The sequence below is a fragment of the Pelophylax lessonae genome (genome assembly GCF_965119305.1).
Source record: "Pelophylax lessonae genome assembly, chromosome: 4".
Taxonomy (NCBI): Eukaryota; Metazoa; Chordata; class Amphibia; order Anura; family Ranidae; genus Pelophylax; species Pelophylax lessonae.
In genome coordinates, this window is record NC_138771.1 from 659,665,488 (window position 1) to 659,691,682 (window position 26,195).

The 26,195-nt window shown below is 43.7% G+C and overlaps 1 protein-coding gene across 1 annotated transcript in view; it reads right to left on the bottom strand.

Annotated features, from left to right (window-relative positions):
* Positions 1–2,996: 2,996 nt before the first annotated feature.
* Positions 2,997–26,195, bottom strand: part of LOC309554933 (asialoglycoprotein receptor 1-like) — a 74,402-nt gene continuing 51,203 nt past the window's right edge. Inside the window, exons 5-9 of the mRNA XM_082256671.1 lie at positions 21,774–21,818; positions 17,466–17,540; positions 13,874–14,016; positions 3,584–3,690; positions 2,997–3,374 (exon numbers count right to left, since the gene is read on the bottom strand). Of these exons, the coding sequence (XP_082112797.1) occupies positions 3,227–3,374; positions 3,584–3,690; positions 13,874–14,016; positions 17,466–17,540; positions 21,774–21,818 (518 nt within the window). The 3' untranslated portion in view covers positions 2,997–3,226. The remainder of the gene's footprint in view (positions 3,375–3,583; positions 3,691–13,873; positions 14,017–17,465; positions 17,541–21,773; positions 21,819–26,195) is intronic.

Here is a 26,195-nt window from a genome sequence, read left to right on the forward strand (position 1 = left end):
TTTCAGGTGATCAGCCCAGATTAAAAACAGTGTCGAACAATAAACAAATAAATAATGTTTAAACAAACTTTACATCAATCCCACAACTGCACAAGCTCATATATTTACAATTGATACAATTGGCACATTTAATCCCTGAGGAAAGGCCAGAGCTTTTAACAAGATATATTTTGCCTAGGCTTAAAATCCACAGTCTCATGTAAAGACCCACATGGCACTCGGTCTCTGTTATCTTTTAAAGTGAACAGTGCATAAAATATTTACATTTGCTGTATGTGTAAATATTTTAAATTGAACTTACCCGTCCTGCCGCAGGATTCTGTTTGAAACAGGAATCCAATCTTCATCCATCACAGTGAGCTTTGTCATGGCAACCTTCAAGAACCGGGTCCCCTTGTTTTAGAGGGCCCATGGTCTTGGACCTGTAGAGCACCCTGCATGGAGCGCCTTTTGGGTTTGGTATTACCAAGGGTCCAGATCCCAGGGTCCAGCGCCTAAAAAGGCAACATTACAGGCAAAACCTCGTAGCTGCTTCCCGAGGCACAGGTACCATCTTCTTAGTCCATTAATTTTTTTAGATGGATCTGAAAGCAAATCCCTTGGATTCAGTGATCTTTGGTCGGGGTATGTAGCATAATCTTTTTTTCTTCTTTTGAAGAAAATGTGGAGAAACTCTCTACCGTGACCATCACCTTTAGACACTGGTGAAAAAAACTGAGGTACTTCCTGTGTGGGAGGGGTTATATAGGGGGACATCTTTTATGATTGGTTGCCAGTGTCCTGCACCTGTAGGTGGCTATATAACCCATATGTTATTTTTAATGGCTCTGTCTCCCGTGATGTACGAATAGATTATAGAGTAGTGGTATCCAAAAGGTGGCCCAGGGAGCCAGATGCAGCCCTTTGCTTGCCTTTATCTGGTCCTCGGGGCACTATTCCTCTCACTGACACCAACAATAGGGCACTATTCTCCCAACTGACACCAACAAAAGGGCAAAATTCCTCCCACTGACACCAACAATGGGGCACAATTCATTTAATTGACGCCAATGATGGGCCACTATTCCTTCCACTGATACCAATGATTGGCCACTATTCCTTCTACTGACAACATCAATGGGGCACTATTCCACCCACTGGCACCAAAAAAGGTCACAATTCCTCCCACTGACACTAACGATGGGGCAGAATTGCTTCCATTGACACCAAAGATGGGGCACTACTCCTTCCACTGACATCAAATATAGGACATTGTTTACTCCCACTGGACGCCAGAACATTTTCTACTCCCATTGGCCCTAGTCCAGCCCCCCTAAAGTCTGAAGGACTGTAAACTGGCCCTTTAGAAAGTTTGGAGAACCCTGTTATAGAGCATAGATTACTCCCTAAGCTATTATCTTCCCATACAAATATTTGAGAAACAAGGAATCAAATACATTTTCCCCCCTTCTTTAATCCGATTTTAATATTTTTTAAGAATATCATCAGAATTAAATCAAAACACAAATTAAAAAAAAAAAAAATCTTAATAACATATAGGAGTCTGGGAACACACCCACAGCCCAACACTCACAAGACCACAAAATCATCCCCAAATGAATACCTTTGATGAATAACCCATAAATATATACTTGTAAATAGGTGAGCATCTATTTGACAGCCCTGCAGATCCCAAAATAATAAAACTAAATAAAAAAAATCACAATCAACCAACAAACTAAACTTCGTAAAAAGCTAACCTAGAACAAGGCAAAACAAAACCAAACCAACAAAAACAGCGAAGAAAAAAGGAAAAACCCAAAACACACCCTACATGCTATCCACCCCGCCATGACAACCACCTTAAGATGGATCTGAACTCCTGGTTCAGTATGTAGTCCAAGTAGTCCAAGTCACAACATGCTTATCTAAGCTATCATGTTCCACAATGGAGTAGATTTAAAATCACAACTCATCGGTGATTAATTAATTGATTAGTTGATTAATTAAGTCATCTCTCAACTTAAGCTGGCCATACACCAGTAGAATTTTGTTCAAAAAGTGTAATTTTTGGAACCTTTGTTCAGTTTTCTGATTGTAGAGTAAAAGTAGGTTTTTCACCAGGAAACATAATTTAATATTGTAGTGAAAGTGCCAGGTCTCAACAAAAGGCTTTCAAATGAAATTAGTTGACTCAACAATGGGAAGAAAGAATGTTCTGATGGACGATATTTCTATGGACGTTCAATGGATACTATGTATCCCGTAAGGCCAGCTTATTTCAACCAATGGTAAAACAAGAGAAGAGAGTTGTTGTTTTTTCTCAAAAAACACATTGCACCACTTTCTAGAGATGAATTCAATAGAGCAGGTACAAAGCAGGCAAAGACAACATGCAAATATGAAATAAGAACAATTTCGATCGGTTGATAGAAGATTATTTTACATCCCACATTGCTCCTTATGCCTCATTTCCACTGAATGGTACGGTACGGTTCGGTTCAGTACGGTACGGTTCGGAACGGTACACCTTGCGTTTCCACTGCCAATAGTACCCTTTCATGATAGGCGTGGTGTAGCAGGAAAGCTGTGATAGACGATTCTCTGTCAACTAATCAAAGTTCTGCATAGTGTAGCTCCACCCTGTTGGTACGGTACTAATGTGCTTGGTACCCCAACGAAAGGGTCCCAAAAAAGTGGTACGGTGCGGTTCGGAATTGGGGTACCATTTATAATGGAAACGGCAAAAATAGCGTACCGTACCGAACCAAACTGTATCGTACCGCTCAGTGGAAACGAGCCATTAGAGTACTAAATAAACATTAATGAGTTTGTATGTGTTGGGTTGGGGGCGAAGTCCTCTTTCTTCCATGCAGTAGAATGATTAGGTGTATATTTCCATTTGCAGAATACTATAGAGATAAAGGAGCCCATACCTCCATCTTGTTATCTCTGGATACAATTTTGGGTACAATTTACTCATTTACACTTATTAAAACTAATTCCTCTAATTTTCCTTCCACTGTTTTCTTCTGCAATTGGTTGCCATCCCTGAACTTCCACATCTGGTGGAAGGTAAACTTTTTTCTTTGATGTGATAATTGTAGAATGAAAGGATCCCAGATAGAAGTTTCAAGATCTTCTCATTTTAGGTCCCAGAAAGTCCTAAAAGAACAATGGTCTTCTGTTGTACACTGTTGCAGAATGGCAGAGATATCAGGAGTAATCTAGTGTCCAAGAGCACAAATCACCAAATTTCCTTCTCACAGATATACTTAAAGTTCCAAGAACAGTTATACATTTCCCAGTGATATCCGTATGTAATCTGAACGCAGTCTTTTTCTTTTCCATTACCATGACCAGGCAATTCAAGGGATATATCTTCTTGCCAGAACCTGCCAGAGACAAGAGATATTAGTAACTAGGACTAGACTGATGGTGGGACCCAGACAGCCAAGATGGCTTTAGAATGTCCCTAGGGGACCACAAATAAAAGGACCTTTATGTAAAAGGACTGCTAACAACAATGACAAATCTGTAAAAATGAGAGAAGATATTTGGCAATCATGTTGAGATTTTGAAGAAGAACGAGAAAGTGCCTTACGTTGGCGTTGACTCATAAGAAGTCCCATCCACCCAGGCCCAGGTTCCATCCTCCTCTTCAAGACCGATCCAGAAGTTATCTGATCGTGAAAAATTACGCAGGAAATTCTTTAGGAAAACAAAAGACAGAACTTAAGAGACCTGCTGAGAGTTTCCAGTGTTCATCTTATTATTCTGGCACAATTTACAGAGCCTTAAGTCACATCAGGTTCTGTCCCAGATAACATCTCTACAACAAAATACTATATTATTATTATTAGTAGTAGTAGTTGTAGTAGTATCTGTATTAATATTATTAGGATTATTATTATCATCATCCCCAAAACAAACATCTCCATAACAACACATAATGATAATAATTATAATAATAATAATAATAATTCGATCCCAAATGACCCAGCCTTTTTTTATTAAACATCTTGGATTTACCGGTGTCGGTTTTCCAAAAAGGTATTATTAGCCATCTCCTCAGTGCGGCTAAGTCTTATATACCTTTATATTGGAAGCAGATGACCCCCCCTTCGGTGGCAAGTTGGGTGCGCAAAGTGGAAGCCATCAGTAAGATGGAGGATCTGGTTTGGTCCTCAAAACACCAGTATGAGAATTACGTATCAATATGGGGGGGTGGGAAAGGTATTTGTTAACCGAGGAAGGGTCCGCTTTATTGAGTGGTTAGAGCAACGTATAGGTTTGTAGCTAGTTACTTCCATGGTGGCCCCGTTGGGGGGTCTGGGAGGGTTCCCCCTTTTTTTTTTCTCTTCCCCTCTCTTTTTAGGTTTTTTCCTTTATAAATAAGGGGCATGGGATAGGTTAATATGATTATTTCTTTTTAACGGCTATTTGGGTTATACTTTTTGGGATAAATATATGAATATAAGACTGCTTATGTATAAAAATGCATGAAATTATTCCTATTTTTGTTATGCAGTGTTTGTAATTCCCAGCCTTAATAATAATAATAATAATAATAATAATAATAATAATAATAATAATAATAATAATATTAATAATAAAAATAATAATAATAATAATAATAACACTAAAATTATTATTATTATCCGAATTATTATTATTATTATTCATATTATTATTAATATTATGATCTGTTAATCAGTATTATTATTATTATTATTATTATTATTATTATTAATAATATTATCATCATCTGTATCATTATTTTTTTGTTTATTATTATTATACTACTAATAATAATAAAATAATTAGTATTGTTATTGTTGTTATTATCATCATCATCCAACTATCATCAATCATCCATCATCATCCATATTTTTATTATTATCCTCACAACAAACATCCCCATAACAACAAATAATAATAATATAATATCGGTATTTATTACTATCTGTATTATTATTTTTATGTAAAAAAAATGTCATAACTTAATCTCCTGTATATAGTTCTGCTTTATTGAGTTGACAAATAAATGGTGTAAACTGTTGAAAATATGAGCACTATTTGTAGATTTTTTGGTCATTCACCCCTATACCAGAACATAATATCCAATTGTTACAATACTTTATTTGATTGCAAAATAGTTACACATGAAAACAATCTCCATAAAACAATTGAAACATATAGGTGGGACCCTGTTATATAAAAAACAACATAGGCATTGTTTGCATATATTGTATAGCATACTGTGTATACTGTATACCACACATTAGGTCACCATAAAAAGTCTTTGCAGAGGATTGTCTGGAGGTAGTTCTATTATGCACATTCTGAGCACTTGACATTTTTGCAAATTCTTTGTTTTAGTGACCTTGTGCATGTTATATACTGGATGTTATTTATATGATCTATGCCTAAGACCTCATGCACATTGGGTGTATAGCAATGGTGCATGAGACTCTGGGATTTAGCTGCAGCTGAGGGGAACAGGTGCACCGTCCAGCTCCACTACCTGCAAACTCCATTAGAGTCTGACAGCTGCTCCGGCTGAACTGGCTGGAGATGCACGCAGTAGTATGTACACTCAGGGCAGTATGTGGCCAGGAACCATTCTCCTCTGTGGGCATCCATCCCTGGGTGCATACTGCCCTAAAAAAAGTACTGTTGAGTGCATCACCCAACCCCAACCAGTTGCAGCAGCTGTAAGACTCTCATGGAGTTTGGCAGCAGGTCTGGATGGTGCACATGTGCCCTCAAGCCACAGCTAAACTTTGGAGTAGGGATAGACTGATATGGTTTTTAGGGCCGATACCGATATTTTGGTCACAAGGTATCGGTATGTACATTTAAAGTTTTGAAAAATAAAGACAATTTTTACACAAATCTGGTACTGAACATGTTAATTGTTGTTTCATGCTTAATGGCTGGTTTGCTGGCACCCTGTGGTGGGTGGGTGGCTGACTGGCTGGCTGGCTACCTGTGGTGGGTGGCTGGCTGGCTCCCTGTGGTGGGTGGGTGGCTGGCTGGCTGGCTACCTCTGGTGGGTGGCTGGCTGGCTCCCTGTGGTGGGTGGCTGGCTTTCTGGCACCCTGTGGTGGATGGCTGGCTGGCTGGCACCCTGTGGTGGGTGGCTGGCTGGCTGGCACCCTGTGGTGGATGGCTGGCTGGCTGGCACATTGTGGTGGGTGGCTGGCTGGCTGGCACCCTGTGGTGGGTGGCTGGCTGGCTCTCTGTGGTAGGTGGGTGGCTGGCACAAGGGCTGTGGGTGGCTGGCTGGTACAGGGCCTGTGGGCGGCTGGCTGGTAGAGTGCCTGTGGCTGGCTGGTACAGGGCCTGTGGGTGGTTGGCTGTCTGGCACCCTGTCTGTGGGTGGTTGGCTGTCTGGCACCCTGTCTGTGGGTGGTTGGCTGTCTGGCACCCTGTCTGTGGGTGGCTGGCTGTCTGGCACCCCGTGGTGGTGGGTGGCTGGCACAGGGGCTGTGGGTGGCTGGCTGGTATAGGGCCTGTGGGTGGCTGGCTCGCTGTTACAGTGCCTGTGGCTGGCTGGCTGGTACAGGGCCTGCAGATGTGGTTGGCTGGCTAGCACCGGGCTGCTGTGGGTGGGTGTATGGCTGTGATACACTCCCGCGAGACTAGTCCCGACTCCAGACGAGGCTGTCCAAGGCAAGGGAGACGGCCTAAGAAGGCAGAATAACGTCACAAAAATATTGGCAATATCGACCAGTTGCCGATAATCGGTGTATCCCTACTTTGGAGCCTCATATACCTTGGCTAAATGCCCAGTGTGCATGAGGCCTAAAAATACTAAAATGTCCACTTTGCAAAGGGAGTTGCACTGTTTAAGAGAATTCACCCCAGAACATAATCAATGTAGTGGAGTTTCACTTTGCAAAGAACAATCACTGTCAGGACCTAGAATGCTGGACAGCTCCCTGTCTGATCCATTGGATAATCTTGCCTTGTGCCTTGTTTCTCCTAAACTTTGAACTGTTTGCTCCTCCCATGGACTTCCTATTTAAGCCATGTCTCTGCACTTCCTGTTTGCCAGATTATTGTGCTCTCCCCAGTCAATATCTCACGCTTGTTACTCCTGCTGCTGTCCATATCTTCGTTACCACTCATTACTGACCTTGTTCCCTAACTATGCTTCTGCTTGATCCCAGCCTACAACCATTTGTTACCAACCTTTTTCTTGTTTACTGACTACGCTTCTGTTTGATCCCTACCTGATATATCTGCTGCTGGACCCAGCTTGCTCACCTCCAGGTGGGGTGATCCTGAGGCCTGCGAGCTTGTACTAACAAGCAAACAAACCCCTCTCCCCCATCAAGAGCTTTGGTGAACACCGGATAGTACTTAGACTCCGTACCTCAGGTGAGTCAATGTCATCCGCCAGGGTGACCTGATTTTGTACGTATCCAGCTGGTCGGTGGGTGCTGACCTCCCAGTCTGACACCAGACCGGCATCACATGCAAGAAATATATGTAAACAGCATATTTGCTTTCACATGATTGGATAATGGAAGTCAGCAGAGCTTCACCTCATTCACTAAGCTCTGGGGCAAATTTTCTTGCAAAGTGCAGCTTCCCTTCCATAGTAAATGGCCAATTAGCTTTTAGTAATTCAAACTCAGTGTTTCCAGAAGGCGAGAAATTTGCCCCTGCCCTTTGCAAACCCCAAATGCTTGCTTTACTCGCTCCCTCACGTCTCTTGCTTCTCTGCAATCCAAGACCCTACCCAGCACTCCTGGGGTATGAAGGAGTTCTTTTATGATGATGCTCCGGCCTAGCAGCCACTTTCTAATTCCAATACATAGCAGTAAAGGCCAATGAAGATAGAGTACCAAAATCATTTATTATCAAAAGATCAACAGGATAAGAAAACCAACACATTTCAGGGGATCAGGGCTTTTAGGTTATGTCACTTCAGGAATGCTTAGCCTTTAACCATGTTTGTGTATTTCATACCCAATGTTAGCACGGGCTGGTAATGTAATGTAATTTATTTATCTATAAACAATAATGAAGTAACCTGCGCTGTGTGTAAAAGATTGGAAGCTAAACACAAATGTGGTATACCTAACCAACAAAACACATATACAAAGCAAAAAAAGTGTAGCGCACTAATAGCAATAATAGTCTGTGAACAAGTTTCATAAAAATTGAAGTCCAAAATGACAATCATAAATGTTCAAATCCTTCTATGAAGGTGCAACAATAGATCACTCGTGAAACACCGCCACCACCAGAGAGATTGAAAACTCACCAGATGATGCTGGCATATTACCTTTAATGCTCATGTGCTACTGTAATGGTAGCAACATCATCTGGTGAGTTTTCTGGTTAAATGTTTTTATTGATTTTTCAGAAGCATTACAAGTGAAAATTTATGTAAATTTTTTTTTACATAAAAATACCCCCGGACAGTCAGGGCTAGTGCATTCCACAATGGATAGCCTCTGAACTGTCCCAGGTTGCATTTACCTTTTAGAAGAAGTACTTAACTTGAAAATATCTTGTCCAGCGCTGCCATCTCAGGTGTGGGCAGCTGAATTCAGTGCGATCCTCTTCTGTGTCCTCTGCGCATCCTCTTCCGTCCTAGAATGCCCTGCACTGGCCCAGACGTCAGTTTCAGTGCAGATGCGTCATCCCTGCACAGCTTCTGGGCATGCCCAGAAGCTGTTTAGCTGGGAATGACGCGCCTGCGCAGGAACCGACGAGTGGGGCCGGTGCAGGCGCATTGATTCCTGGGAGCGATGATGTTCAGCTCCCAGGAATCAATGCAAGCAGGAAGTCACGGCGGCGGACGTGTCCACAGAGGGAGGAAGAGGAAGTTAGGTAAGTATATTTTCTTCATAACAAGGTAAGTGAAAAAAAAATAATTATCCAATTCTTTTGCAGGTAAAAAAAAAGAAGAGGATAGCAAAAAAAAAAAAACAGGGTGGAACTCCACTTTAATATAAAGGTTCAAGCAGTGTACTAAGGATGTGTTCTCGCTGCCATCTAGTGTTAGAAATGGATAGTGCATGCAATTACATATCACATATTGAATATCACATTTGTGTTCCATTGGATGCCATCTAGTGACCAAAATGTATATTACAGTATAGGTATTAGTGCATAGGGATGATCGAACTTTTGAAAAGTTCGGTTCGACCAGAACACCTAAATTTCCCGAAAGTTCAGTTCGGATTCAAGAACCCCATTGAAATCAATAGGACCCGAACTTCTGGAATCAAAAAACACTATTTTGAAGCCCTAAAACCCAATAAATGCCCCTAAAAAGTGCCTAGGGTTCTGGGTCATGCCCCAGGGACTATGAATCAGGCAAAAAAAAGTTCTTAAAAATTGTCGTTTTTGATATATATATATATATATATGTATACCCCTAACCCAGAATCTGCATAGTGGGGTCACCCTGACATGGCAGAGTTCGGTCACCCTGACATGGCAGAGTCAGTTCACCCTAAACTACACTACGGTCACCCTGACATGGTAGAGTCAGTTCACCCTAAACTACACTACGGTCACCCTGACACCTAAAGCTATCCCTACAAAAACTAGATTTTTGAATCTAACTATAGTGGTATATAGTACCCTAACTACACTGCATATTCCTTTCCTCACACTAATAATTGCAAAATGACACTGGAGCTTTACAAGCAGCAGGAGTAACAGAAATGCTTCCACTCTCTTCCACAGCCTCTGTATTACAGTGCTAGAGGTTTTGCGGGGCTATGTTAAAAAACTGGGGGGCGTATGGGGGGCGCATTCACTCCTGATTGGCCTCTGGACCCTGTAGTCACTCCAATCACATTTTACTGATGTTTTTGGGCCAATCATGGGCTTTTAAAGCCCAGTTCCTGTCCCATTGCATTTTGGGCGGTTCTGGTGGCCGAATTCCGAACTTTTACCGCAAAAAGTTCGGAATTCGGCCGAATTTCGAACACCCAATGTTCGGGTCGAACCGATGGTCGACCCGAACCGTTCGATCATCCCTAGTGCACAGAGAATTGCTCCCTTAGTGAAGTGGGTATTGTACCAAAGTGACCACTGCTGCCATTTAGATTTTTCTTTTTGGTAAAGGTCGTAGCTGGATGTCATAAGTAGCTCATATGTGTGGTGCGTTTGTGTAACATCAATTATTTCCAATAAAGAAGGTGGGTTACTGCATTTCCATTTTCTCATTATGGAAATTCTGGTTGTGAGAAGTATGTTGATGGCTACTTTGCAAGATTGCGAAGGAAGGTTTTCTATAGTTAGGTTTACCAAGGCTAATTCTGGTGTGGGTGGGACGTGTTTCCCTATGATTGTAGACAGTAGGTGGAATACCTGCTCGGCTGCTCCCATAATGCGGCAATAGGGGGGCATTCCCACAATATATGCTTGAGTGTGCCTTCTTGACCACAGCCTCTCCAGCATTGGGATGGAGAGCCTTTGTCAAATTTAGCTATTTTAGTCGGTGTGAGGTACTACCTCAGGGAGATTTTTTGGTGTTGTTCCCAAAGGGAGGCGCTATAGGCACTTTTCCACTGCAAGTACCGGCTAGTACCGGCTCGGCTCTACTCGGCCCTGCTTGGCCCAGTTTGCTTTTCCACTGCTGGTACCGCATGGTATAGGGTCGGAACGGTTCGGTACGGTACGGTATAGGTTTGCTTTTCCACTAAAGTAGTACTAAGTTAAGTGGGTGGGATAACAACGGGGTGGGTGGGATTCTCTGACCAATCAGTGGCTAGTAGTGACTGCATGCAAAGGATTGTGGGATATGGTACCAGTTTGGTACCTGTTGGAACCACAATCGAGTAGGTACTGTTTTTTCAGTACCGTACTGTTCGGTTCCATGCAGTGGAAAAGCAAACCTATACCGTACCGTACCGAACCGTTCCGACCCTATACCATGCGGTACCAGCAGTGGAAAAGCACAAAAGGGTGCCGAACCGGTACGGTTCCATGCAGTGGAAAAGCGCCATAAGTGTGGCCTTATAACCTGAGGTTAGTGCTTTTGTCCCATCTGGTGAGTTTTCAATCTCTCTGGTGGTGGCGGTGTTTCACGAGTGATCTATTGTTGCACCTTCATGGACGGATTGACATTTATGATCGGCATTTTGGACTTCAATTTTTATGAAACTTGTTCACAGACTATTAGTGCGCTACACTTTTTTGCTTTAATTTATTTATCCTACTTTACCTGCTAGTGGTAATATTGGTCCCCATACTGCTTATACTGGATTTCCCTCAGCACCTGTCCCTCATTTGGAGGTTCTTTGTTGTATGGGAGCAGCTTCACGGAGGATATTCCGCGAATAATAGCAACTAATAAGATGGTTGTACACAACATTGGATAATAAAAATTCCTATTTTGGAATCCAATCAAGAATTGTAAAAACTGGATATCTGGTTAGTTCTGGTGCTGGAATGAAAAACCAAAAAGCTACAGTGTTCCTATTTGCAATAGATAATATTGGCTGGGTCTTTCCCTCTTTGGATTGAACAAGCACACTCCCAGTATAGTTGGATCAGGATTTTTACCCATTTCCAAGAGATAGCAAAAAAAATGAAAATGACTAATGAAGGCCTAGCCTTAAAGGGAGTGTCCTGCTTCAACATACTCAAAGAAATGGCTCCTACCTTCGTCATCAGACACCCATCTCTACATCAACAGTAAGAGGAGGGCAGAAAACATAGACATAGCAGATCATAAAACACCAAAAAAAGTTGCTGTGCTAAAGGTAACAAAACAAAATATTAAAATGAGCTGCCAGCACACCATGTATAGGATACACTATACCAGTGATGGGGAACCTTGGCACCCCAGATGTTTTGGAACTCCATCCAACTACACTGCAGAGTGCATGAGCATCATGGGTAATGTAGTTCCAAAACATCGTGGGTGCCAAGGGTCGCCATCACTACACTATACCAATAAACAATAATATACAATCAGTGCAGCGCTTAAACAAGTGAAGTAAATATTATTTATAAGGCAATTGGCTCTGTTTGGCCTCAGTGCCCATGTTGACATCATTTATGACGAAACACGTAAGGCAGAGCTGGAAGCTGTGACATCAGTGTGCATGTGCGCGTACCCCCAAGGATTCTGGGAATTGTGGTTTGACATGCCTTTCTATGTATAGCGTTCACGTGAGTGTTTTTAACCAGTTTTAAATCAAACATATACCGGGTTTACACTATTGAAAGTGGTCTTTCTTGCTTTTTATGCTTTATATGCTTGGCCTTGACTGAATGGTGGATTAAAGCAGACATGTGATTTACCTCATCCCATGGTGCCCCATAATGATCACAACAATAAGTTCTTGCTTACTTCCCATTTGAGGGTCAGAACCTTTCTGTTAAGCCACAGAGTTGTTATGGAAGCATGAGCTGGTGTCTGCTTGAACTCATTGTGGATGTATAGAGGAAGAATACAAGTATTTGTTTTTTATGAACTCACTGGTGGAAGCTATTTACGAGTGTTACTGTGGAATATTATGTAACCATTTATTTTCATCTCACTTGTTTACTGTGGACTGTTATGTTACATAGTTACATAGTTACATAGTAGGTGAGGTTGAATAAAGACAATAGTCCATCCAGTTCAACCTGTGTAGGTGTGTGTGGCCGTACTCATCTCTCATACCCCTGAATGTTCTGATCCTTGAGATGTAAGTCTAAGAGTCTTTTGAAAGCCACCATACTACCCGCAGAAACCACCTCTTGTGGTAGAGAATTCCACAAACTTGTAGCCCTAACAGTGAAGAACCCCCCACGTTGCCTGAGGTTAAACGCTTCTCCTCTAATCGCATTGTATGCCCTCAAGTCCTCATGCAATCCTTTTGACTGAATAGCTGTTTTTCTATGCCGAGATCACCATTGAGATATTTATAATTTACTATCATGTCCCCCCTCAGGCGTCTCTTCTCCAGGGAGAATAAATCAAGCGATTGTAGACGCTCTTCATAGTCAAGGTCCTCCAATCCCCTAATTGGTTTAGTTGCCCTTCTCTGGACTCTCTCCAGCTCCAACACATCCCTCCTGAGGACTGGCGACCAGAACTGGACAGAATACTCCAGATGCGGTCGGACCAGAGTTTTATAAAGTGGTAGGATTAAAGTCTTATCTCTGGAATACATCCCTTTCTTTATTCATGCTAACATTCTGCTGGCTTTGGCAGCTGCCGCTTGACATTGCATGCTATTGCCTAATCTATCATCAACCAAGACTCCCAGATCTTTCTCCATTTTTGATTCCCCCAAGGGTTCCCCCCCCCTAACGTGTATTGTGTTTTTATGTTTTTAGTCCCCAAGTGCAAAACCTTACACTTCTCCACATTAAACCTCATTTGCCATGTCGTTGCCCACTCCGTTATTTTGTCCAGGTCATTCTGTAGGATATCTGCTTCATGATGTGAAGTTATTGCCCTGGCCAATTTTGTGTCATCTGCAAAAACTGATAACGAACTACTGATCCCGTCCTCAATTCTGTTTATGAATAAATTGAACAAGGTTGGTCCCAGGACTGAGCCTTGGGGGACCCCGCTTACCACCTCAGACCAGTCTGAGTATGCGCTGTTTATTACCACCCTTTGGGCATGCCCTTTTAGCCAGTTCCGTATCCAAGAGCAAACCCTGCGATCATTTACAGTTACTTGTTTAGGTGCTGCACTTTTTGTATTTTATTGCTAAAAATGATGAAATTAAACTTTTTGGTACAAGGCACCAGAAGTTTGGTGACATTAGCAGTAAGCAAACAATCGTGGCATGTGACAGTTGGATCCCTCATTATCAGTTGTGCAGTTGTGGACTTTTTGTTAACAGAAGTTTACACAGGTGGGTCATACAAGAGCCTCTCTACTCCCCATAGTGGTGCTCACCACTCTTACCATCTCAGCCTCCACATTAATGACCACCAGGTGAGCCGTCTTGTTCTTGCAGTCTTCCTTGGCAGATGTCCATGATTTATAACTTGATGACCTGTAGTAGCAGCTGAGATCGTAGTATGTCCACCCCTCACTGCACAATGAACCTGAAAAAAGAGATAGAGAGAGGGAGAGGTGAGGGTGAGAGAGAGAGAGAGGGATAGGGAGAGAGAGAGGGAAAGAGGGAGAGAGAGAGAGAGAGAGAGAAGCAAGGGACAGAGGGGGGGGAGAAGCAAGGGACGGGGGGGGGGGGGGGAGAGAGAAAGAAGCAAGGGACAGGGGGGAGAGAGAGAGAGAGGGAGAGAGGGAGAGAGAGAGGGAGAGAGGGAGAGAGAGAGAGAAGCAAGGGACGGGGGGGGGGGAGAGAGAGAGAGAAGTAAGGGACAGGGGGAGAGAGAGAAGCAAGGGACAGAGGGGGGAGAGAGAGGGAGAGAGGGAAGGATGGAGAGAGAGAGAGAGAGAGAAGCAAGGGACATAGGGGGGAGAGAGAGAGGGAGAGAGAGAGAGAGAGAGAGAGAGAGAGGGAGAGGGAGAGAGAGAGAGAGAGAGAGGGAGGGAAAGAGGGAGAGAGAGAGGGAAAGAGGGAGAGAGAGAGGGAAAGAGGGAGAGAGAGAGGGAAAAAGGGAGAGAGAGAGGGAAAGAGGGAGAGGGAGAGAGAGAGAGAGAGAGAAAGAGAGAGAGGGGGGGAAGGGAGAGGGGGGGAGGGAGAGGGAGGGAGAGAGAGAGAAGCAAGGGACGGGGGGCGGGGGAGAGAGAGAAGCAAGGGACATGGGGGGAGAGAGAGAGAGAAGCAAGGGACATGGGGAGAGAGAGAGAGAAGCAAGGGACATGGGGGGAGAGAGAGAGAAGCAAGGGACAGAGGGGAGGGGAGAGAGGGAGAGAGGGAGAGAGAGAGAGAAGCAAGGGACAGAGGGGAGGAGAGAGAGGGGAGAGAGAGAGAGAGAGAGAGAGAGAGAGAGGGGGGAGGGGGGAGAGAGAGAGGGAAAGAGGGGGAGAGAGAGAGAGAGAGAGGAGGGGAGAGAGAGAGGGGAGAGAGAGGGGGGGGGAGAGAGGGAGAGAGAGGGAAAGAGGGAGAGAGAGAGAGGGAACGAGGGAGAGAGAGAGAGAGAGGGGGGAGAGAGCGAGAGAGAGAGGGGAGAGGGAGAGAGGGAGAGAGAGGGAGAGAGAGAGAGAGAAATAGAAAGAGAGAGAGAGGGAGAGGGAGAGAGAGGGAGAGAGGAATATGAGATAGAGAGAGAGAGAGAGGGAAAGAGAGAGGGAGAGAGAAAGAAGCAAGGGAGAGAGAGAGAGAAATAGAAAGAGAGAGAGAGAGAAAGAAAGAGGAAAAAGGGGGGGGGGGGGGAGATGGACTGAGAAAGAGAGATCCACTGTTGAGAGAAGAGGGTCCATTGATGTTGGCTGCTGGGGGAATATATTGTTGCCAGCAGGGATTTTTTGTTGCTGGGGCATATCTATTGTTGCTGGGAGGGATCTATTGTTGCTGGGGCATATCTATTGTTGCTGGGAGGGATCTATTGTTGCTGGGAGGGATCTATTGTTGCTGGGGCATATCTATTGTTGCTTGGAGGGATCTATTGTTGCTGGGGCATATCTATTGTTGCTGGGAAGGATCTAGTGTTGGGGGGGGGGGTCTGTTAATATTAACCAATTCCAAACAAATTACTTAACAGCACAAAATCATACTTGGCTTTTTATTTCCTAAAATGAGTGGTACTAGGAGGGAGATAGGGGTGGAGACTCGGGTTAGTGCTCGGAGGTAGGTCAGGGTGGAGAGAGCACCTGCACTTATTCTTTGAGAAAAACAAAAACTCTGAATAGCCCCCTATGTATACAGGGAGTGCAGAATTATTAGGCAAATGAGTATTTTTGAGGATTAATTTTATTATTGAACAACAACCATGTTCTCAATGAACCCAAAAAACTCATTAATATCAAAGCTGACTATTTTTGGAAGTAGTTTTTAGTTTGTTTTTAGTTTTAGCTATTTTAGGGGGATATCTGTGTGTGCAGGTGGCTATTACTGTGCATAATTATTAGGCAACTTAACAAAAATCAAATATACAGTATACCCATTTCAATTATTTATTTTTACCAGTGAAACCAATATAACATCTCAACATTCACAAATATACATTTCTGACATTCAAAAACAAAACAAAAACAAATCAGTGACCAATATAGCCACCTTTCTTTGCAAGGACACTCAAAGCCTGCCATCCATGGATTCTGTCAGTGTTTTGATCTGTTCACCATCAACATTGCGTGCAGCAGCAACCACAGCCTCCCAGACACTGTTCAGAGAGGTGTACTGTTTTCCCTCCTTGTAAATCTCACATTTGATGATGGACCACAGGTTCTCAATGGGGTTCAGATCAGGTGAACAAGGAGGCCATGTCATTAGCTTTTCTTCTTTTATACCCTTTCTTGGCAGCCACGCTGTGGAGTACTTGGACGCGTGTGATGGAGCATTGTCCTGCATGAAAATCATGTTTTTCTTGAAGGATGCAGACTTCTTCCTGTACCACTGCTTGAAGAAGGTGTCTTCCAGAAACTGGCAGTAGGACTGGGAGTTGAGCTTGACTCCATCCTCAACCCGAAAAGGCCCCACAAGCTCCTCTTTGATGATACCAGCCCAAACCAGTACTCCACCTCCACCTTGCTGGCGTCTGAGTCGGACTGGAGCTCTCTGCCCTTTACCAATCCAGCCACGGGCCCATCCATCTGGCCCATCAAGACTCACTCTCATTTCATCAGTCCATAAAACCTTTGAAAAATCAGTCTTGAGATATTTCTTGGCCCAGTCTTGACGTTTCAGCTTGTGTGTCTTGTTCAGTGGTGGTCGTCTTTCAGCCTTTCTTACCTTGGCCATGTCTCTGAGTATTGCACACCTTGTGCTTTTGGGCACTCCAGTGATGTTGCAGCTCTGAAATATGGCCAAACTGGTGGCAAGTGGCATCTTGGCAGCTGCACGCTTGACTTTTCTCAGTTCATGGGCTGTTATTTTGCGCCTTGGTTTTTCCACACGCTTCTTGCGACCCTGTTGACTATTTTGAATGAAATGCTTGATTGTTCGATGATCACGCTTCAGAAGCTTTGCAATTTTAAGAGTGCTGCATCCCTCTGCAAGATATCTCACTATTTTTTACTTTTCTGAGCCTGTCAAGTCCTTCTTTTGACCCATTTTGCCCAAGGAAAGGAAGTTGCCTAATAATTATGCACACCTGATATAGGGTGTTGATGTCATTAGACCACACCCCTTCTCATTACAGAGATGCACATCACCTAATATGATTAATTGGTAGTAGGCTTTCGAGCCTATACAGCTTGGAGTAAGACAACATGCATAAAGAGGATGATGTGGTCAAAATACTAATTTGTCTAATAATTCTGCACTCCCTGTACATAGCTCAGTAATGCCTGTATTTTGGTAAATCCGATCGCGACTGGAGTTCCCATTTATACTCAAGTGTGAGTAAAATGTGGATGAGAAATGGAGGATGGAGCTCTGCGTCTGTGTGAGAATTCAGGAAAATGGCGATCTGATAGATTTACTTACTGCCATTTTTCTGCATCTTTTCTGCCAGTTTCCCCACAGCTCCCAAAGCCCTGTGAATGTTGCTGGAAATAGAACCTGTAAGATAAAGAAGGATGGTTTATTGCGGGGCCGTTCTCTTTATTGCGGGGCCGTTCTCCTATACACTCACTGAGACGGTGACAGCTCCTCTTCCACAGCTGTGCAGACTTGCATCAGTCAACATTTTTGTTTTATTTATATAGCGTTCACATATACTGTAGCATCGCACATCCCGCTACACATCAAATATACTGTGCATTCATTGCTACAATACAGAAAGTAACAAAGACACAAAAGTGTATGGGCGTCCTGTTGATGACCATGAATGAGAAATAGCAAAGCTCTGAACATGGTCATTTTTTCATTTAACCACTTCTGGACCGGAAGATTTTACCCCTTAATGACTCGGCCATATTTTGCGATTCGGCACTGCATTATTTTAATGGACAATTGCGGGGTCGTGTGACGCTGTACCCAAAAAAAATTAATGTTCTTTTTTTTCACAGAAATAGAGCTTTCGTTTGGTGGTATTTCATCACCTGTGCAATTTTTATTTTTTGCGCGATAAACAAAAAAATAGCGACAATTCTGCAAAAAAAAAAAAAATAATTTTTCACATTCTGCTATATAACATTCCCCCCCAAAAAATGTAAAAATCAAATTTTTTTAACATTTTAGGCCAATTTGTTTTCTGCTACATACTTTTGGTAAAAAAAAAAAAAATCGCAATAAGCGTATTTTGATTGGTTTGCGCAAAGGATATCACGTCTACAAACTACGGGAAAGATTTATGTAATTTTTATTGTTTTTTTTTTTTCTAGTAATGGCGCTGATCTGCAATTTTTTGCGGGACTGCAACATTGCGGCGCACAGTTTGGACCCCTGACTGCCATTTTTTACACTTTTGGGGGTACCAGTGACATTACTACAGTAATCAGTGCTAAAAATATGCACTGTCACTGTAATAATGACACTGGCAGGGAAGGTGTTAACACTGTGGGTGATCAAGGGGTTAAATGTGTATCTAGGGGAGTGATTCTAACTGTGGGGGGGGGGGGGGGCGTGGCTTCTGAAATGACCATAGAGACATGTGATTCTATATAGAAGGATCAGAGGAGCTCTGTGATCATTCCATAGAGAAGAACGGTCAGCTGTGTTTACAACATCTGACCATCCTTCTCTCTCAGCGAGGGACGATCGCGGGTGTCAGGCGGCAATCGGAGCTACCTGCCACTGTATCGGCTTCCCCGCTGATGAGGGGGCGGGAGCGCGCCACGGGCGGCGCACACTCGCCCCTTGACTCCCAAGAGCGAGCGCCGTACATCTGCGGCAGACGGTCGTAAGCCGGTTAACATGTTTTTCAGACTGGTCATACCTGGTTTGCTGATAAAGCGTGACGTTTACAGGGCTCAATAACTCATCACAGAACTGAATGTTTATTTGACTCCTCCCTTTTCCCCTCCCTCCTGCTCTGTACAAACAAGGCTTAATGGAGTTTCACTGTAAGAGAGACCAGCTGAAAGCAAACAGTATCTGCTCTGATCTCTCTTTGTGAACCTGTCACCCTGGGTGCTCTTGGATGTTTATTTGCAAAATAAATAATTTATATAAATAATTAAAAAAAATATAAAATAGTTTAAAAATGTAAAAACTTAAAAATAATTGTATTTTTCATAAAATCTTCAAAAAGGTGGAAAGAAACATCTTTGAACTCATTTTGGGGGTTATTTGCTGTTAATGTTTTAGATTTCTGGAGATTTTTCTTGTATTTCGAAGTTTGCATTTATTTGAAGATATTTTTTTGGACAATAGCAACATATTTTTTACATTTTAACCAGAGTGCATGCCTATGTGACTGACAGTTTCTAATAATATAATACCAGAATTATAGTTTTGTCTTTTCAGCACTATTTTCCCTTGGGAAAATGCCTAAGTCAAAGTTTTGTTTTGCAACTGGGGGGTTCTGCGTCCGTCTTTCACCCCCCGATCTTTTCCACTTTTTTGGCCAATTTAATTTTAAGAAAAATAAACAAGCATCCCCTTGATCAGTTACCACCATCCATGCCTGCTCCCTCCTTCTCTCTCCACCATTCACGCTTGCACCCTTCTTCTCTTCCCGCCATCCACACCTGCACCCTCATTTCCTCACCACCATCCATGCCTGCACCCTCCTTTTCTCACCACCATCCATGCCTGCACCCTCATTTCCTCACCACCATCCATGCCTGCACCCTCCTTTTCTCACCACCATCCATGCCTGCACCTCCTTTTCTCACCACCATCCATGCCTGCACCCTCCTTTTCTCACCACCATCCATGCCTGCACCCTCATTTCCTCACCACCATCCATGCCTGCACCCTCCTTTTCTCACCACCATCCATGCCTGCACCCTCATTTCCTCACCACCATCCATGCCTGCACCCTCCTTCTCTCTCCACCATTCACGCTTGCACCCTTCTTCTCTTCCCACCATCCACACCTGCACCCTCCTTTTCTCACCACAATCCATGCCTGCACCCTCCTTTTCTCACCACCATCCATGCCTGCACCCTCCTTTTCTCACCACCATCCATGCCTGCACCCTCATTTCCTCACCACCATCCATGCCTGCACCCTCCTTTTCTCACCACCATCCATGCCTGCACCTCCTTTTCTCACCACCATCCATGCCTGCACCCTCATTTCCTCACCACCATCCATGCCTGCACCCTCCTTCTCTCTCCACCATTCACGCTTGCACCCTTCTTCTCTTCCCACCATCCACACCTGCACCCTCCTTTTCTCACCACAATCCATGCCTGCACCCTCCTTTTCTCACCACCATCCATGCCTGCACCCTCATTTCCTCACCACCATCCATGCCTGCACCCTCCTTCTCTCTCCACCATTCACGCTTGCACCCTTCTTCTCTTCCCGCCATCCACACCTGCACCCTCATTTCCTCACCACCATCCATGCCTGCACCCTCCTTTTCTCACCACCATCCATGCTTGCACCCTCATTTCCTCACCACCATCCATGCCTGCACCCTCCTTCTCTCTCCACCATTCACGCTTGCACCCTTCTTCTCTTCCCACCATCCACACCTGCACCCTCCTTTTCTCACCACCATCCATGCCTGCACCTCCTTTTCTCACCACCATCCACGCCTGCACCCTCATTCTCTTGCAACCCCCCCCCACCACCATCTATGCCCGCACCCTACTTCTCCTGCAACCATCCACGCCTGCACCTTCCTTCTCCTACCACCATCCATGCCTGCACCCTCCTTCTCTCTCCACCATTCACGCTTGCACCCTTCTTCTCTTCCCGCCATCCACACCTGCACCCTTATTTTCTCACCACTATCCATGCCTGCACCCTCCTTTTCTCACCACTAACCATGCCTGCACCCTCCTCTCCTCACCATTATCCATGCCTGCACCCTCATTTCCTCAGCACCATCAATGCCTGCACCCTCCTTTTCTCACCACCATCCATGCCTGCACCCTTCTTTTCTCACCACTAACCATGCCTGCACCCTCCTTTTCTCACCACCATCCATGCCTGCACCCTCCTTTTCTCACCACCATCCACGCCTGCACCCTCATTCTCTTGCAACCCCCCCCCCCACCACCACCACCATCAATGCCTGCACCCTACTCCTCCTGCAACCATCCACACCTGCACCTTCCTTCTCCTACCACCATCCATGCCTGCACACTCCTTCTCTCACCACCATCCATGCCTGCACCCTCCTTCTCTCACTACCATCCATGGTTGCACCCTCCTTCTCTCACCACCATCCATGCTTGCACACTCCTTCTCTCACCACCATCCATGGTTGCACCCTCCTTCTCTCACCACCATCCATGCCTGCACACTCCTTCTCTCACCACCATCCATGGTTGCACCCTCCTTCTCTCACCACCATCCATGGTTGCACCCTCCTTCTCTCACCACCATCCATGGTTGCACCCTCCTTCTCTCACCACCATCCATGCCTGCACACTCCTTCTCTCACCACCATCCATGCCTGCACCCTCCTTCTCTCACCATCATCCACACCTGGGAAAGGACAATGTAAATGAAACAGTTTGTGTTTAGTATCACTTTAATTAAAATTGGCCAACAGTGTCTTATAGCAATGTAGGGGTTCTTCGGAAGCATCCAGTGGTGGACCAGGAGACCAGCACTGGAAGGTTTAGCTTGGTGGGTCACTTAAAGTAATATCATATGATTTGGGGAGAGTCCCCTTTTTTCCCTTCTTTTTAGAAACCACTTCCAATATACACAAATGATTGACTTACTTCTTTCCTTTTTATAAGCTTCTAGTTGTAGAGAAAGATTAACGACTGCAAAAAACAAAAAACAAACAAAAAACAAAAAAAAACAAATGCATTGTTATCTTTAAAGAGGAATATACACTTCATATTAAACAATGTAAATTGTAAACCAAATGGCAGGCTTCTTTTCCTCCTCCCCTGAATTGCTTAGTAGCCAATCCCAATGACCATGTCACAGGAAGGCACACCCCCTCCTTCCACACTCTGTCACCAGCAACACATATGTAGATACAAGGATATGGACATAATGAATCTGCAGAAGGTCAGGCCTTCAGATATTTCTAAATAGAAAGATAGGTAGACTTGGTAACCATTGTTTAGATGACAATTTTATTATATTATATTATAGTGAGTTACAAAGTGATTGCCAAGTCACCACTCTGGGTTATTGCCAAAAAAGAGAGAACCAGAATAGATGGACCAGATTTGGTCAACTTCCAACTCAAGGAAAGAGTAGTTGTTTCCAGGTTCAGTCATCTCCATCCATGGATCATAACGGTAAGAGATGAAAACCAGGTTCAGGACAGAGAGGGCTCAGTTCTGAATTGCCTAACACATCACCCAGTCCATACCAGTATAGATTCCGACACATCACCCAGTCCATATCAGTATAGATCCTAACACATTACCCAATCCATACCAGTATAGATCCTAACACATTACCCAATCCATACCAGTATAGATCCTAACACATTACCCAGTCCATACCAGTATAGATCCTAACACATTACCCAGTCCATCCCAGTATAGATCCTAACACATTACCCAGTCCATACCAGTATAGATCCTAGGACATTACCCAGTACATACCAGTATAGATCCTAACACATTACCAATTCCATACCTGTATTGATCCTAAAACCATACCCAGTCCATACCAGTATAGATCCTAACACATTACCCAGTCCACACCAGTATAGATCCTAACACATTACCCAGTCCATATCAGTATAGATCCTAACACATTACCCAAATTATACCAGTATAGATCCTAACACATTACCCAGTCCATACCAGTATAGATCCTAGCACATTACCCAGTCCATACCAGTATAGATCCTAACACATTACCAATTCCATACCTGTATAGATCCTAAAACCATGCCCAGTCCATACCAGTATAGATCCTAACACATTACCCAGTCCACACCAGTATAGGTCCTAACTCATTACCCTGTCCACACCAGTATAGATCCTAACACATTACCCAGTCCATATCAGTATAGATCCTAACACATTACCCAATCCAAACCAGTATAGATCCTAAAACATTACCCAGTCCATACCAGTATAGATCCTAACACATTATTCAGTCCACACCAGTATAGATCCTAAAACATTACCCAGTCCATACCAGTATAGATCCTAACACATTATTCAGTCCATATCAGTATAGATATCCAACATGATAGTTTTCCCCATTAAGCTCTGATGCGTTTTCAAAGTGTTCCTTGAATTTTTGTTGAACAGTGTATGAAAAAAAAATGCAGATTATACCTTTATATCAGAGCGTCTCCCGGCGCTCATGTGACTTTTCGGCTCTCTTTTCTCTCTCCCCCCTTTCCTCCCCGGCTGATGTCAGTGGGAGTGCTCGGCCCCGCCTGCTATAGCTGTCAGCCAGGGAGAGGAGAGGAGTTACGTGAGCGCCGGGAGACGTTGTGAGCGCCAGGAGATGCTCTGAAATAAGGTATAATCTGATTTTTTTTTATATAGATCAGATACTGGGACACATATTGTTATATAACAGAGGGCATGGCATGAATAGATTATAGTGGCTTAACAACCACATTAAAGACCCTCCTGGGGGATCGCTGCAAGCAGGGCTGCTGTTGGAAATCATGGGGCCCTGTACAGCCTTCCTGACGGGGCCCCCTTCAACCCCCGAGGTGCAGCAGAACAGAAGCACTGACTTTATCCGCATATGCCCCAAAATGAAAAGAAATCCCTCCTCTGCTCCCACCTCCTGAGAACCCTCTGTTGACGTGATGGGCCCAGGAAAATATCATTTAAGCCCTGGTAAGAGAGTAGGAGCGGGGGGCGTGGTCTAGTAAAATTAATGTATTCATTTAGGCAGAAATAAACAAAAAAGCTGAACTGGGCCCCCCTGTTTAACTGATGGGTCCTGGGCCCAGTACAACAGGCAACAAAGAGAGAGCCGCTCAGGTGTCAGTTCAATGGGTGGTGCTGGTCAGATCCGCCGTCCAAGCTATGAAGAATCCAAAAAAGTAGACCGCACTCAGGAAAGTAAGATGAAAACAATCAAAACTCCTTTATTCTTCTTCGGTGTAGCAGACAGACAGTACAATGCACATAACAGACGTGCCGGGTTAACGCGTTTCACGAATTAAATCGCTTACTCATAACCATACACTGTGTATGGTTATGAGTAAGCGATTTAATTCGTGAAACGCGTTAACCCGGCACGTCTGTTATGTGCATTGTACTGTCTGTCTGCTACACCGAAGAAGAATAAAGGAGTTTTGATTGTTTTCATCTTACTTTCCTGAGTGCGGTCTACTTTTTTGGATTCCCCAGTACAACAGGACCAGTTGTATTGCCTCATCAGCGGCCCTGGCTGTAAGATCCAAATGAGAGACTCCTCTAGGAGGCCCGCAAACAGCCTGAGTCTATACCAGGGACGCCGTAGCTGTGCACCGCCATGCCCGTACAAGTGCGCACCGCCATGCCCGTACAAGTGCGCATGCATATGGTCCAGCCGGCGCCGCTTTTCAACAAGTAAAAACCATTGCACAGGGGGAGGCAGGAAGGCAGAGACACATGTCACAGTTGTTGTGACGATGCATTACGGAGGTGTAGCCTCCTTTATCAAGTCACACCAACTCCCTATCCATCCAGGATTATATAGAGAACACAAGCCCCTCCCCAAGTCAAGATCTTAAAGAGACCACACCAGGAGAGGCTGGTTCATTTAAAATATATAACAAAAACTATCAGCGCAAAAAAATATCAATAGTGAATGGTGCAATAAACAAATGATATAAAGACCGGCTGCACACACTAAAAGTGTCTAAACCACACAATGTAAACTAAATAAACCAAAAAGTAGTGTTGCGCCAGTCATGTGCACACATAGTGTAATAAAACTCAAAATCAGTGTCCAGACATGTTCCAATGTCCATACAATCAATCAAATAAACGGTGAATCCATGTGTCCAAAAGAATCTTGTGCAAAACTTAATTAATGCTTTTGTGATTAGTGCAATCCCACCACCAGGTGAATTGGTCTCTCACCTCCACTATAGACCCACTGCTGGGTCAATCACAGCGTTGTATATAAACAGGGACCTTCAGATAGGAAAGGCTATGGATAGCCTATCACCTCCAGAGGGATTCTCACCGATAGACATAAAAGGAGAACAAAGGAAGAGATCTAGTGCTCTCTGTATGGTTGCAGTAAACCGCTTTATTGAGTAAAAGGAATAGTACTCACAAAGGTGGCGCTTCCAAAGCGCATAGCAATCAGCATAAACGGTATCTAGGAAGAGACAGCTTCCAGCACGCAGGCTCTGTCCCCTATACGAGTCACGTCGAAGCCCAACCACAGGCGTTGACTTCCTCAGTAGGGGTCTGAGGAAGTCAACGCCTGTGGTTGGGCATCGACGTCACGCGTATAGGGGACAGAGCCTGCGTGCTGGAAGCTGTCTCTTCCTAGATACCGTCTATGCTGATTGCTATGCTATGCTATGGGATGATTACATTGCTTCTCACAGCAATAAAAGTGATCCGATTTTTTTTTTTTTTAAAAAACAGTGCTAAAATTAAAATAAATAAATAAATAAATAAATAGGAAAAAAAAAAATATTTTAACCGCCCCCCGTCGCCGTGAGCTCGCACATGAAAGAAAACGTATAAGGAAATCACGCCTGCAAATTAAATCGCTGTTTAAACCACACATGTGAGGTATCGCCGCGATCGCAATAATTTTAAAAAAAAGCTACTCTCTAACTCTAAACTGGTAACTGTTAAAATAATTTAATGGAGATTTTTTATTGACGTACTTTGTCGCCAATCCACGGGTGTGCGCAATTTTAAACCATAACATGTTAGGTATCTATTTACTCGGCGTGACATTATCTTTCACAATATAAAAAAAAAACATGAGCTAACTTTACTGTTTAGTTTTTTTAAATGCAGTGAAATGTAATTTTTCCTCAAAAAATGGCGTTTGAAAGACCGCTGCCCAAATATAGCGTGACAAAAAATATTGCAATGACCGCCATAATATTCTCCAGAGTCTTTGCTGAAAAAAAAAAAAAAAATATATATATATATATATATATATATATATATAATGTTTGGAGGTTCTAAGTAGTTTTCTAGCAAGAAATACTGATTTTAACTTGTGAACAAAAAGTGTCAGAAATG